General features: G+C 38.9%; 1 protein-coding gene across 7 annotated transcripts in view; it reads right to left on the bottom strand.

The window, feature by feature from the left end:
- LOC127008948 (adhesion G protein-coupled receptor L2-like) overlaps positions 1-13,225 on the bottom strand; it is a 37,048-nt gene that overhangs the window by 11,161 nt on the left and 12,662 nt on the right. For all 7 annotated transcript variants that reach the window (XM_050881470.1, XM_050881467.1, XM_050881465.1 and 4 more), the window contains exons 2-17: positions 12,106-12,264; positions 11,529-11,621; positions 10,706-10,870; positions 9,510-10,226; positions 9,378-9,394; positions 8,566-8,718; positions 8,253-8,393; positions 7,543-7,665; positions 5,581-5,717; positions 4,925-5,098; positions 4,176-4,328; positions 3,275-3,361; positions 2,764-2,875; positions 2,197-2,291; positions 1,204-1,318; positions 323-459 (exon numbers count right to left, since the gene is read on the bottom strand). In XM_050881470.1, coding sequence (XP_050737427.1) covers positions 323-459; positions 1,204-1,318; positions 2,197-2,291; positions 2,764-2,875; positions 3,275-3,361; positions 4,176-4,328; positions 4,925-5,098; positions 5,581-5,717; positions 7,543-7,665; positions 8,253-8,393; positions 8,566-8,718; positions 9,378-9,394; positions 9,510-10,226; positions 10,706-10,870; positions 11,529-11,598 — 2,396 coding nt within the window. In that variant the 5' untranslated portion in view covers positions 11,599-11,621; positions 12,106-12,264. The remainder of the gene's footprint in view (positions 1-322; positions 460-1,203; positions 1,319-2,196; positions 2,292-2,763; positions 2,876-3,274; positions 3,362-4,175; positions 4,329-4,924; positions 5,099-5,580; positions 5,718-7,542; positions 7,666-8,252; positions 8,394-8,565; positions 8,719-9,377; positions 9,395-9,509; positions 10,227-10,705; positions 10,871-11,528; positions 11,622-12,105; positions 12,265-13,225) is intronic.

Raw genomic sequence — 13,225 nt, 5'->3', positions numbered from 1 at the left:
TCAAGCCTATAACTGCCAAGCAGAAAATGAAGTCCTCATAAGTTCAGACTAAATTCTAAGGGAACTTCTATTTTTAATCACACCACAAAGATACTTCTACCCTTATATGCCCCCACAATCACAGACAAATAGATTTTCTCTCTACATAAAGATCATAAAGGACAACCAGAGAGTATGTCTTTTTTTAAATTCAAATATATAACACAGACATTTTCCTTTGAATTATTTGAATATTCTGAGAGAAGAAAAGAAGAAAAATAGAAGAGAATATTCATCTCCTATTTGTATTAATTGCATAATTAATTCTATTTAAAGCACTTACCAATATGCGATCATGTAATTGGTTGAATCTAAGACAAAGCAGACTTGCTGGAAGAGATTTAGGCCCTCAGCCAGCATCCAAAAAATACTGGCAAGAAGGACATAGTGGAGCATCACTGCCACTGCCTTACAGCCTCCCTGGGAAAACAAGACAGGTTGTGGTTATTAGTTGAGGTGATGGGAGCTAGCCATGATGAAATATGGGAATGTTATAAGGTGAACTTGAAAGCATGATTTGTCACTGTTTCTGCCTTAACCCGGTAGCAGCAGGGATCATGTTTCTTAATGGTCCCTCTAAGCGAGAAAAAATGAGTAAAAATCATCCCTCACACAAACCATTTCATAATATATATCAAAGCATTTGTGATCAGTTTATGTATCATCTATTTTTTGGGGTTTATATCATGGCACAAATCTGGCCCGTCGCTGCTACACAGTAAAGCCACAAATTTGGCCCGTCGCTGCTACCGGGTTAAACTCTACCATTCAAGATCCATGGCGAATATGAGGAACTTTCACCTGAACACACTGTTGACTGTAGCCTGAGTTACCGAGAATTGTTTATCTTCCCCTGGTTTTGAAGGTACCACTTTACTCATCAATCCATCATGAAAGGCAAACAGAAGGACGGGTACACACACAAAGCCTTGGCCTAAAACTCAACACTGACAACCATGAATTTACAAATAGAGGTATTAACTACTATACCATGATGTCACTAATAATAAAATGCTGGTTTCTTCATGGGAATACTGAAATTTACAGTTAGTGCAAAAACTATTGAGAGAATAGAAAAATGACAATGAACTGCATAAATCATATCAGTCATTAATGATCAAAAGGACTAAAACAAAAAGGCCCCGCTAAATTATATATACATACTTCCTTGATTTTTAGGAAGTCAGGGTCCAGGAAGAGGAGAATGATGAAGTGGGAGAGCAGGAGAGAGACTGACAGCTGCTTGGTGATGGAGATCCGAGGGTTTGCTGGCACGCCCCTGAGATCGTGAGTGGTTAAGTCACTCAGAGTTAAGTCACGGAACATTATATCATCACAACAAAAAAGCAATACATCATTAACTTCTGCATGGAGCACTATTGCTGAGAGTATTACCAAACATATGCAATACTAAGCATTAGGTAGCACAGAGGATATCAGTTTTAGCGGCATTTGTTTAGCGAGTCATCATTTTGGCAATATGTATCAAGCGCCCCAAAAGTTATAATCTTAACAAGTTTTGAACTAGTTATTGCAAACTTTCTCAGTCCAAATTAGACAGAGTCTTGCAAAAATTCCTCCCACAGTACACAAAGATGTACATAACTTTACCAAACAGCAATATTAGAATGTAAAAATGCCGCAACAGTCATGGCAAGGCATATGATTCTCGCATGGCTGTCCAGTGATTGACTGCTGTGCTCTCAAATTAATACTGTGATTGGCTGGTGAGATGATGGAATCCTCCTCTTACCCAAACACTCCCCAGGCTTTACTGTTCTACTATCCATGAACACCTAAATGGGGTGCATATGTGCATATGCAGCAAAGGTATGTATTAACAGCTAGTAAAGTTTGTTGGTGGTAAAAGCGGGCCTGTAGCTATAGATACCTTTGTTTCTGCATATGGCCCCAAAGGGGGAGAAACATCTCACTTACAGTATTAAACTCATGTAGCGATTATTGCTTCAGAAACATCATAAAAAGTAAAACTATTTCAATTAAGTCTATATTTAGAAATATCTTTATTCTTATCATTATATTTAGAAAATGGCACGCAAAATCTATCAGAATACGTAATTTTCTATGCACTCAACAGTCCCCCAAAAAAATCTACAGTAGCGTCTATGCTTGCCTTTCTCAAACTGTCTTACTTACTTGCAGAACTGGAGGATGCACAAAGTGAGCAGGAGGCCGAGGCAAGAGAAGGATAAGAGTACTGAGCTCAGAGTGTCCAGGGCAGGATCCCGACCCTGTAAGAGGAACAGGACCGATGAAAGGCAACAAAATTTTTGGTACAGAACAAAAAAACAAGTGGATGAGCAAGTCAATGCACACCCACACTGACGAAGTACTAAATTATCAAAACGAAACAATGCATGAGACAACTTGTATGCATATTTTAAAAATGAAACAAGCCAATGAAAATCTAAAAAAAGTAGATGAACAAGTAAGTGCAAGCATAGCAAACATGAAAACTGCTGAGTAAAAATGAAACCAGTGTGAATATAATAAGGAAAATCTAATTAAAATGAGCAGACATGAATGAGTGAGGGAGTACGTAAATAATTCAGTGCAGACATAAATCTATACCTGAGTGTGTGAACAAGTGTATGCAATTAAAATGAAAACAGCTGGCACACACAACAGAAAAAAAAGAAAACATTATGATGGGCCAGTGTACATGATTATAACACTTCCCAGCCTTTTGGATCACTGACTCACCATGTACTTGTGAACATCAGTGATTATTGAGAACATGGACAAATGAGAGCAGCTGCAGAATGTTTCTCGCCGGGTCGTGTTGATGAGTCCACATCCGTTGGTCACCCAGAAGCTGAGAGATGAGGGAACACGTGTGAGAGAAGGGCCTGCATGCGTGTGTCCATGTATGCTTGTGTGCATGCATGCAAGAGTGCGTGCGTTTGTGAGTGCATGCTTGTGTGGTACATGCATGCGTGTGAGTGCGGGCTTGCATGGTGCACGAGTGCGTGTATGTGTATGCGTGTGAATGTGAATGTGTGTGTGTGTGTGTGTGTGTGTGTGTGTGTGTGTGTGTGTGTGTGTGTGTGTGTGTGTGTGTGTGTGTGTGTGTGTGTGTGTGTGTGTCATTCATCATGGTCTGATCACTTGCTGGAATCATAATGGCCAGACAGTACCCTCCCTGAATAAGCTTGGAGCTCAAGTACAGACCTTTAGGTAGGGCTGCAACCCCACATTGCACCCCCACACACACCTGTTGACAGGATCCCAGTAGACACACTTGGCTCTTCCTGGTATCCTGCTTGGCACCTCATTCTCTCGGCGATCACGGTAAAGATCACTGCAAGGGATAACATGAAAGTGGATACATGAGGAATAGAAAAAAAAAGATTTGACATGAGTATGAAATACTATACTAGTAAGAAACTGGTGTATGGTATTCATAAGTGTCATATAAATATCAATATCATGCAAAAATTCAATGTTTTTTTTTTTTTTACCAATCTAGCATGTGGAGAGTCAGGATAAGGAAAAATAATAATTTGCATGTTTCATCTCTCTTAGAGTCTGGGAACATGCTTGGGAAAAATGATAAAGCAAAGTTGCTCATAAAAAAAATCTTGATATGCAGTCAAATTAATAATCCCATGATTGGAATTCATCAAAATCATTCATATATCCAGCCACTACATACATGGTGAAATTAAGTATGTGGGACAAGAAATATAAATGTAAATTTCATGATTCATAGTAACCATACTTAAAATGTTCTAAACATAGTTGTTCTATAGCTAATTAACATTTTGCTTTGACAATTTTCTAATCAGTGAACACTGATATAGATTTGTCAGGCTTTATCTAACATATCTGATATCAATCATACAATTACAGTATCAGTTTAGTATTTTATATTTCTAGGCTGTTCTCTAACTTCATGAATATATTTTCAGCATTAAATATGATGCACAAGATACATGAAAGATGGTATGCATGCTATTTTTTGCCGCAGAGCAACACTTCAACTACAGGGTAACCCATTCATGTAATCAACAATGAATGTTTCCTAATTTTATCTGACCTCTGACCTCTGGGCCTCAGATTCTTGGGCTTATCAGAGATGGAACCTGACGCCTAACATTAAAAGTTTCCCTCACGTGTAGGAGGGTCCAGTCTCTCTGTAGGCATGTTGGAGGCGAATGATGACACTGCTGTTCACGGGTGTGAAGTCCACAGAGGTGTTGAGGTTGTTGAGGGTCAAGCTCACTGCTAAGCTGTTCATTTCCTTAGGCTCATCATCACTGTGTAATCTGAGGCAAAGAGCAAAGAGGAAAGATAAGTGAGGGAAGGATGGGAGTTTCATCTGTATGAAGATTTGAAAGAGAAGCAAATAGAGGGAAGGAGAGCAATATAGTGTGGACTCAACACATTACGAAGGTGATTGACTCTGGAATTTGCACTCCATGTTTCACATCCTACCTCTAATCCTAATGCTATACAGTCTGTTTCACTCCACTTGTTCTCATGCTATCAAAGATAGAGAGGCAGGTCACAAAAAGTATCTGAGTCTTCCAACTCCTGACAACCACTCTTTATATTTCTCCCCAGAATTGAGCTAAATATATTGCTAATTGAGGAAGTATGTTTAAAAAAGGAGGAATGGAAAAGGTATTACACTTGTATGAAAGAAGGATGGAAGGTTTATCTTTTCTGAGAGATAAAGGATGGAGACTTTTATTTGCTTGATGGTAAGAGAAAGGAAAAATGTTATTTGCAGGATAGAAAATAGGAAAGATTGAAGGGCTGGAGGAGGAAGAGTACTACATCTATGGAGGGAAGTGGGAGTAAGGTTACTAATTACTCAACATGCCAGCTCCAAGAATTCCTAAGTCATCCCGTTACTCACTTGCTTAGACCAACACGAAGGGCTCGAGAAGCAGCGCCCTGGTCCAGGAAATATCCTACCAAACGGGCCTGAGTCTCATTAGGGGGTAGGAGTTTCTCAAAGTTCACTGGCAGGTAGATGAAGGTGTCACTTACTTCCCCAGGTACAACGAGTTCTTGTCCAGCCAGCAACTCCCTTAGATGTAGGGGTAAAATTGGATCCATTCAGGTTTAGGAAGAAAATAAAGGAATGGTTCACTTATATGGTGGTAGATGACTGGATTAAACTGAACAGATATGTAGTTGATGCAAACAAAATTGAAAGTTTTAAATGGAGGCTAGATATATTTATGAATGGGGAGGAAATTTGGTGAATGACCCACCCTAAGGAGCTACCATGTGTAGGTTGTCTGATCATCAGTAGTTTTCTAATAGTCTTTTGTATCTTTGAGTAAACTGATCTGCTTTGAAAAGGAAAGACATTTAGTAAGACAACTGATGCAGAAAACCACCCAAAACCCACTTAGTCACAGAATACGTGTGTCACAAAACCTTCCCACGTTACACAACCTGATGAAAATATATGCAAGAGAAAAGAATACAAAGTTAGAGAAGAAAACAGAAGATTGAACATTAGATACTTAGTTTGCTGCCCTTTATATCACATTTGTAACTTACTTTGGCTTGGAGATGACAGTCATGTTCACAGTGGGGTCAATGTAGTTCATCTGCTCATTCTCAACATACTGAGCCAAAATAAAGCCAGTTTTTTCAAGGTCATGGAGAAGAGATATTCCCAGCATTCCTGAACTTGCCTACGGTAAAAAAGGGAAAGTAATAAAATAAGGAAGAGGAAAGAAAGGATGGGGTAGTCAGGAGAAGAGCCTGAAAGGAGCAAGATATAAAGGAGGAAAATGGTTAGATGTAGGAGAAGCAAGCAGCATAACAGTAAAAATAGTAGGCAGAGAGAAAGGAGCAAATAAAATCAAAGGAATCTGCGTATATCATCAAATAAAAAGAAGAAATAAAGACATCACTGTAAATTCAGACTCTCATACTCAGGATATATTTACAAATATAATCCATGTGAATGAATCTTGTTGGAGTAGAGTAAAGTAAAGTAAAAATAGAGAAAAAAGATGTGCATACTACACATACAAGGCATTATTGATAAGATGAATGATGGTCATCGAAAGTAACAGGATGGCAACCCAGAAATTATAAAGGTCAAAGTACACAGAGGCTCAGGTGGAGAGCTGAAATTACCAATGGTGGGCACCGGTAACCAAAAAGTTAGCAAAGCAAACTGGTAATCCACTAACTAAAAAGTTACCTTTGCTTACACTAAACCGCTAAACTGATAAAGAAATTAGTGGAAGCTAACGCTATCCGCTAACCGCTAACTTTTTTATGCATTTTTTACTTTTTTCCATAACTGACAGTTATTATTATTATTCTAAGTTTATTTCTTGTCAGGTGGAAAATATCGAATTCTTGTTATTAAATCCAAAGTTCAAATTACCCAATTGTCCAATTACCCTACTTTAAGGCATAATTTACCCAAACGTGGAAGCCCTGGAATTATTGCACCATGTGGCTCAACTGGTGCTGCTACTGCCCACAACGGACAAGAACAAAATTGCACGAAGTTTTAGTGAACTAAAGTTAGCGGAGGAGGAACTACATTCAGCGGAAGCTAATTGGTCCGCTAACTCAGTGGTTCCCAACCTATGGTCCGCAGACCGGTGCCGGTCCGTAACTTATGATTTGCTGGTCCACCAAATTGCTTTACAAGTGACTTTTTGTTTTGTTCATGATTTAAGAAAATAATAATCTGTCAAAACATTCTTTTTCTCAAATAAGTAGTTATAATGAAATAAAAATTGAATGAAATAGTTAGAGCATGGTGTAACACCCGCCGGACAGATCGACGAGGAAAAAGAAAAAAGAAAAAGAAAGAAGAGAGAAAATGAGAGAAAAGAAGAAAGATACAAGAAAGAGAAGAGAAGCTAAAGCTAGCGAGACGAAGATCGGATTTCTAATTTCATTTGTAAAATAGGAGATATTACGTTTTGGTGTATTGATGGACCTTGCAATAGGCACATGAATCTATCACAATGACAGATAGTCTTTTCCATGTCTACTGTAGTACTAAGTGCTGTAGTTAATGTAGTATTTTTCCCTCATGGCATCCATTTGAATAATAGCCTTTATAATCACTTTACTTTGTATAATGTAAAACATTACATTGCATGGTATTGTCCCACTGAGTTATGAATAGCTAAAAAAATAAAATATGTATTTGGACTATATAACTGTAAGTGTATGCTTGGATCTATGCCTATGACACTGGTCCGCAGAATTTTTTTCACTTGCTCGACTGGCCCGTGGTTTTGAAAAGGTTGGGAATCACTGCACTAACTGTTTCCAAAGTTAGCAAAAATGCTAATCAGCTAACAAAAATGTTAGCTTTACTAATTAGCAGTTAGCGGATTAGCAGAACCATGACCACCATTGGAAATTAGAATACTACTTGCTGAAACAGGATGGAGTAATGCTAAACTTCCTGTGTTATTTATATACTCATTAGCATTGTTACTACTATTAGCTACAACTGCCACTTCGACAACTATTACTTACCTCATCAAGACCCTCCCAGGTATCATTGTAACTGAAAAGATTTCCCTCTATTTGTATCAGCTCAAGGGTGTATTGGTTGGCCAGTTCTTGTTTCACAGAATTATTACCTTCAGCTTCTTCAATCTGTGGAGAGTAAAAAATTAGTTTGAGTCTGTCTAATAGTGGCATGTTTCATGTGTTTCAATGGACATAGGTTTAAAAAGAGGAACTGTAGTATAAAGGGATCCATTGTAATTGTATATATATATATATATATATATATATATATATATATATATATATATATATATATATATATATATATATATATATATATATATATATATATATATATATATATATATATATATATATATATATATATATATATATATATATATATATATATATATATATATATATATATATAATCATACAGTATATTAAAAGTCCAAGGAAGAAGGGAGCAGTAGCTACATAAGGACTAGAATGTTTGTGTGATTGAAACAATTGTAAGTTTTATTGAACAGTTAGTAGCAGTGGGAGGGTTAGGTAGGACTAACTCTATTATTGGTACTTTAACATAAGTATGCAGCTGTTTTTCATTTATATTGTGCCCTATTTCTAATATAAACCAAAATTTTGACAGACAGCATGGCAAAAACCATCCACTGCAGTGATGAGGAATGTGTTTTTAGATTTGTATATAAATTAACCCCTTGTGACATTACCTGCTTCTGCAGAAGGAACGTCATGTTGTGGACCAGTGATACAAGGCTCACGAGCTCTACCTGGTTGATCGGAGTTTCTGTTTCTGTCTCATTTTTTACAATCTCCGCAATGTCCACCACTGAGTCATTGCCTGCCTCTATCTGTATCAAACAAAAAAAAGTAATAATTTTAACTTTTTATATCTTTCTTGGATGCTAATTCTCTCTCTCTCTCTCTCTCTCTCTCTCTCTCTCTCTCTCTCTCTCTCTCTCTCTCTCTCACACAACTTTCTTTCCAGTCTCACTGTACACCACTGTCATATCTCTTACTAACCATGGAACCCACATCATTAATCCAGTCAGCAACGCAGAGATCATTGACAACAACCACCTTCCCTTCGATGCACTGAATTACTTTATAGCCAGAGTAGCCTTCTGAGCAATTGCTCCTCAATTCCGTACCTGGGCACAACTTATTACCAGAGTTCTGAAAAGAAAGGTTTATATGAATCAGCAAGGGATGAAACCCACAACATGACCAATGAAAATAATTCTTAGAGCGTGAGAAGGGGAAAATTTCTCCAATCATGACCACCTACTAGCCCATTAACCCAGTAGCAGCGGGGATCATGTTTCTTAATGGTCCCTCCAAGTGAGAAAAATGAAAAAAATCACCCCTCACACAAACCATTTCATAAAATATATCAAAGCATTTGTGATCAGATTATGTATCATCTATTTTAGGGGGTTTATATCATGGCACAAATTTAGCCCATCACTGCTACACGGTAAAGCCACAAATTTGGCCCGTCACTGCTACTGGGTTAAGGAAGTACTCAAGTCCCTTAGGAAGAGTGTACAAATAGGCAGCCAACAAGTGGAGTGGAGTGGAAAATATGTTGTGTAATTCAAGGTAGCTTGACAAAAGATATCTGTTATAGTAAACCAGAGGCATTAAAAGAAATATGATACTGTTCACTGACATATGACTTTGGAAAGTACATGGCGTACCTGGCATATCAAATTTTTGCAGTCATATCAAAACAAGATATGAAAGATCTACATAAGAATGGCTTTGATTACTTTTCTAATGTATTAGGTACGGATGAAACTTAACCCTTTTCTTTTTTTACTTTCCACTCTTACCTGAAGCACACAGCATTCTGTAGAAAAAAAAGTAAAAGCAGCATTAGAAGTGAACAGTGCAAGTACTTACAATTCATTATCATTTGTATCTCTTTCAGGATATTAATCATATTTCATTAACTTTTTACTTACCTTCAGGTCTGCTGCTGACAGTGGTGGTGGTAGTAGAGGTAGTAGTAGTGGTGGTGGTGGTGGTAGTGGTGGTGGTGTAGGGAGTAGATGTAATGGTGGGGGTAGTGGAAGTGGTGTTGGGAGTAGATGTAACAGTAGGGGTAGTGAAAGTGGTGTTGGGAGTAGTTACATCAGTTGTGGTGTCTCTGGTATCAAAGGTTGTAGTTATGTCTGTGGTACTAGTGGTTCCAGTTGTGGTATCAGTTGAGATGTCTATGGAAGATGTAGTGGACTTAGATGAGGTGTCTGTGGTAGTATAAGTGGACTCAGTTGAGGTATCAGTTGAGGTGTCTGTGGAAGTTGAAGTGGACTCAGTTGGGGAATCAGTTGAAGTGTCTGCGGAAGTAGAACTAGTGGACTCAGTTGAGGTAACAGTTGAAGTGGCTGTGGAAGTAGAACTAGTGGACTCAGTTGAGGCTTCAGTTGAGGTGTCTGTTGAAGATGTAGTGGACTCAGTTGAGGTATCAGTTGAGGTGTCTGTGGAGGATGTAGTGGACTCGGGTGTGGTACCAGATGAGGTTTCTGAACTGGTTATAGTTGGAGTGGCAGTCGTGACAGGGGTGGTGTTAGCAGATAGTCCATCATTCAGTCTTTCACAAACAACATAACCAACAAGATTTACTAGTGGTTCCTCTCCTTCTGCTGATAGTGCCATGAGGCCCCAGGTATAGTAGGTATCTGTGGAAAAAATAAATTTATTTCAATGATTTTAGGCATCAGTAGTGGAGCTATAAGTTAGTTTTTTTTTTTTACATTGTGCGCCGGTAGGCTTCTTCCTGGTGGATCCTGATGGTCGGTCCAAGGCTTCTTTCCGGTGGGTCCTGATGGTCGGCCCAGCCCGTTCTGGCGCAGGCGAGTGTTTATAGTGGCGCCATCTTGCATTGGCTCATGCTGCCCTCCCGGATCGAGCTCATCTTTGATCCTAGAATCTAGAGTCCGGGTTGCTAGGTGGTCTTCTGGACAGCATGTGGGTAATTTCAAGCCACTCGGCGGCGGCTAAAAAATTCCAGCTTGGTGGCACCGGGCGGGTGATTGAACTCGCGTCCTCCTGAACACGGGGCCGTTACTCTGACGACTTAGCCACCGCCTCCCCGTGATGATCTGTGTAGAAAAAAACACCAGTACTAGCCCATGGGAAAAAGTGACCTTGCTCTCACCTCCTTCACAAAGCTGCTTGTTATTCCCAACCAAGAAGATGGCGTACGTCCCAATGGGTACGACAACAGAATCATCTAGTGGGGTGCCACTGTCCTGATCAAGAAGAGCCACACGTGTGGGCACACTATTGTCCACGAACTCATCACCCCATGTGCTCCACGTACCTGGAAAACGAAAAAAACAAAGGCTGAAGCAATTCGATCTGGAGATATGGCAACATTCATATTATATTTTTTTTACGTTTATCTTGATCTTGTGACTTTATTTAAAAAAAAAGTATTTGCTTGAAATAAAAATAAAAATAAAATTTACACAGTAAAAATAATCATAAAATGTCTTAAGGTGGAACTTTCGAAGCTATAGCTACCCTACAAGTAGCCGCCATTATTCATCTGGTCATCATTCAACATTTTCTTCCTTTGACATTTGTATTTACATTGTTTCACCATGCACTGGTAAACTGATTATAGCACCGCAACTACAATGGTTATATGGTGCGATTTTGAAATGCAATCCCTGGCCTTTTGACATGTTTTCTTAACCAGAGCAGACTTCACCTGTTACCAGCCTGCCAATCCGACTGGCTATATGTTTTATCAGCAGGGCTGTCTCCTTCTCTCCCTTCTATCTTCATCCATTCAATTAGGTTCACCATCATGCAATGGTAACGGAACAGTAAACATTTTCAGTAAAATCTTACCTCATCGGTGGTTGTGGCAGGTGTGGCAGGTGGCTATAAAGACACAGCTAAGTGATTTTTTTATTTTTATGAAAATGGTCACTGCAGGAAAGTAAAAAGAACTCCAGCAACACCTTAATTACCATCATGTTCAATTAGCACTTCACTTGGTGTCATTCCCTCCTTCATCACTTGCACTGTTCCGGCTGTCATGATGTTGTGCTTGAAGTGGGAACCTGCAAAGTAGATGTCATCATAATATATTTATTTCACTCTAGCTATAATATTCTAGAGTATGATTGATAGGTTAGTGGTGTCAGTAAGTATCTCTTGAAGGACGAATAATACACTTTGCCTACTGTAGTGTTCCACGGAATGGATATCAAAGCAAAGTTTGTAGATGCAGGTAAAGAAAAAGTTGGAGGAGCTACAAATACATCACGACTGTTCTTTGAATCACTGCCTCAAAGATCAGGGTCCAACCTGGGGAGATTAATCTTTTGGTCCCCTCCTCAGATGGGAACACACACACACACACACACACACAGATATATATATATATATATATATATATATATATATATATATATATATATATATATATATATATATATATATATATATATATCATATCTTTCCAATAAAATACAATATGCACAAGAATTACTCATCTCTCTAAACATAAGAGTAAGGAAACGGTCCCTAGGCATCATTACTTACTGCCAAAAGTAGTTTTTTGGTTGCAGAGGAAACATTCGATCAAGAAGTCCAACTCATGGACGGTCTCCAGAGCCACACGTCGGAGCCCTTCTCCCTCCTCACATATGTAAGTGTTTGCATAGTCAATGGCTGCTGAGATGTTCTCGAAGGAAGGAATATCTGTGAATGAATGTGAGAGAGGGCAGGCATGAGTGCTCTCTCTCTCTCTCTCTCTCTCTCTCTCTCTCTCTCTCTCTCTCATTGTCCCATCGGATTGGAAAAAGGCTAACGTGACACCGATTTTTAAGAAAGGAGACAAAAAAGTACCAGGTAATTACAGGCCCATTAGTCTAACTTCGGTTGTAGGTAAGCTACTTGAGAGCATTATTAGAGACAAAATTGTGAGTTACCTTGAAAGCCACTCATTAATCGGGGACTCAGAACACGGCTTCCGTAACAAAAGATCCTGCCTATTAAACCTATTAACCTTTTATAACGACCTCTTCACGGTTTATGACGTAACCAAATAACTGGACGTAGTCAATCTTGATTTCCAGAAAGCGTTTGATAAAGTCCCACATCATAAATTACTTTACAAATTAAAGCAAATAGGTATTGACGGTCAAGTACACCAATGGATAGCGAATTGGTTGAGCAACAGACAACATGAGTGGTGATGACGGATTTAACTCAGAGTGGGCGCCGGTCACTAGTGGCGTCCCTCAGGGCTCGGTTCTTGGCCCAGTGCTCTTCATTATTTACATCAACGATGTGGATGTCGGAATCAATAATCGCATTAGTAAATTTGCAGACGACACAAAGATTGGTAATTCGGTTCATAGTGACTAAGGCAGGCGTTTTAAGACTGTCAAAGTGGAAAGGAGTAATTCTTATTTCTTATCATCACTTGTGGACGCAGTATATGTTTGATGCGCCGGTAAAACTAGAGAAGCACAGTAGTATGTGAGACCTTGGAAAGGTTATTATTCTCGTGGGGGCAATATTGGAGGCGCGCATAGTGACTTTCCATATTTACCAAGCTAACACACTCACGAAAAAAAAAAAATGCACCAAACCAGAGAGAGTTACACTATTGGCGAATAAGCGATTCAGAAATTGGAAAGTACTTGAGGAACCATAC

The sequence above is a fragment of the Eriocheir sinensis genome, chromosome 39 (assembly GCF_024679095.1).
Source record: "Eriocheir sinensis breed Jianghai 21 chromosome 39, ASM2467909v1, whole genome shotgun sequence".
NCBI classification, from domain to species: domain Eukaryota; kingdom Metazoa; phylum Arthropoda; class Malacostraca; order Decapoda; family Varunidae; genus Eriocheir; species Eriocheir sinensis.
The sequence above is the reverse complement of the archived record's forward strand: the minus strand, read 5'-3'. Positions and strand labels throughout refer to the sequence as shown.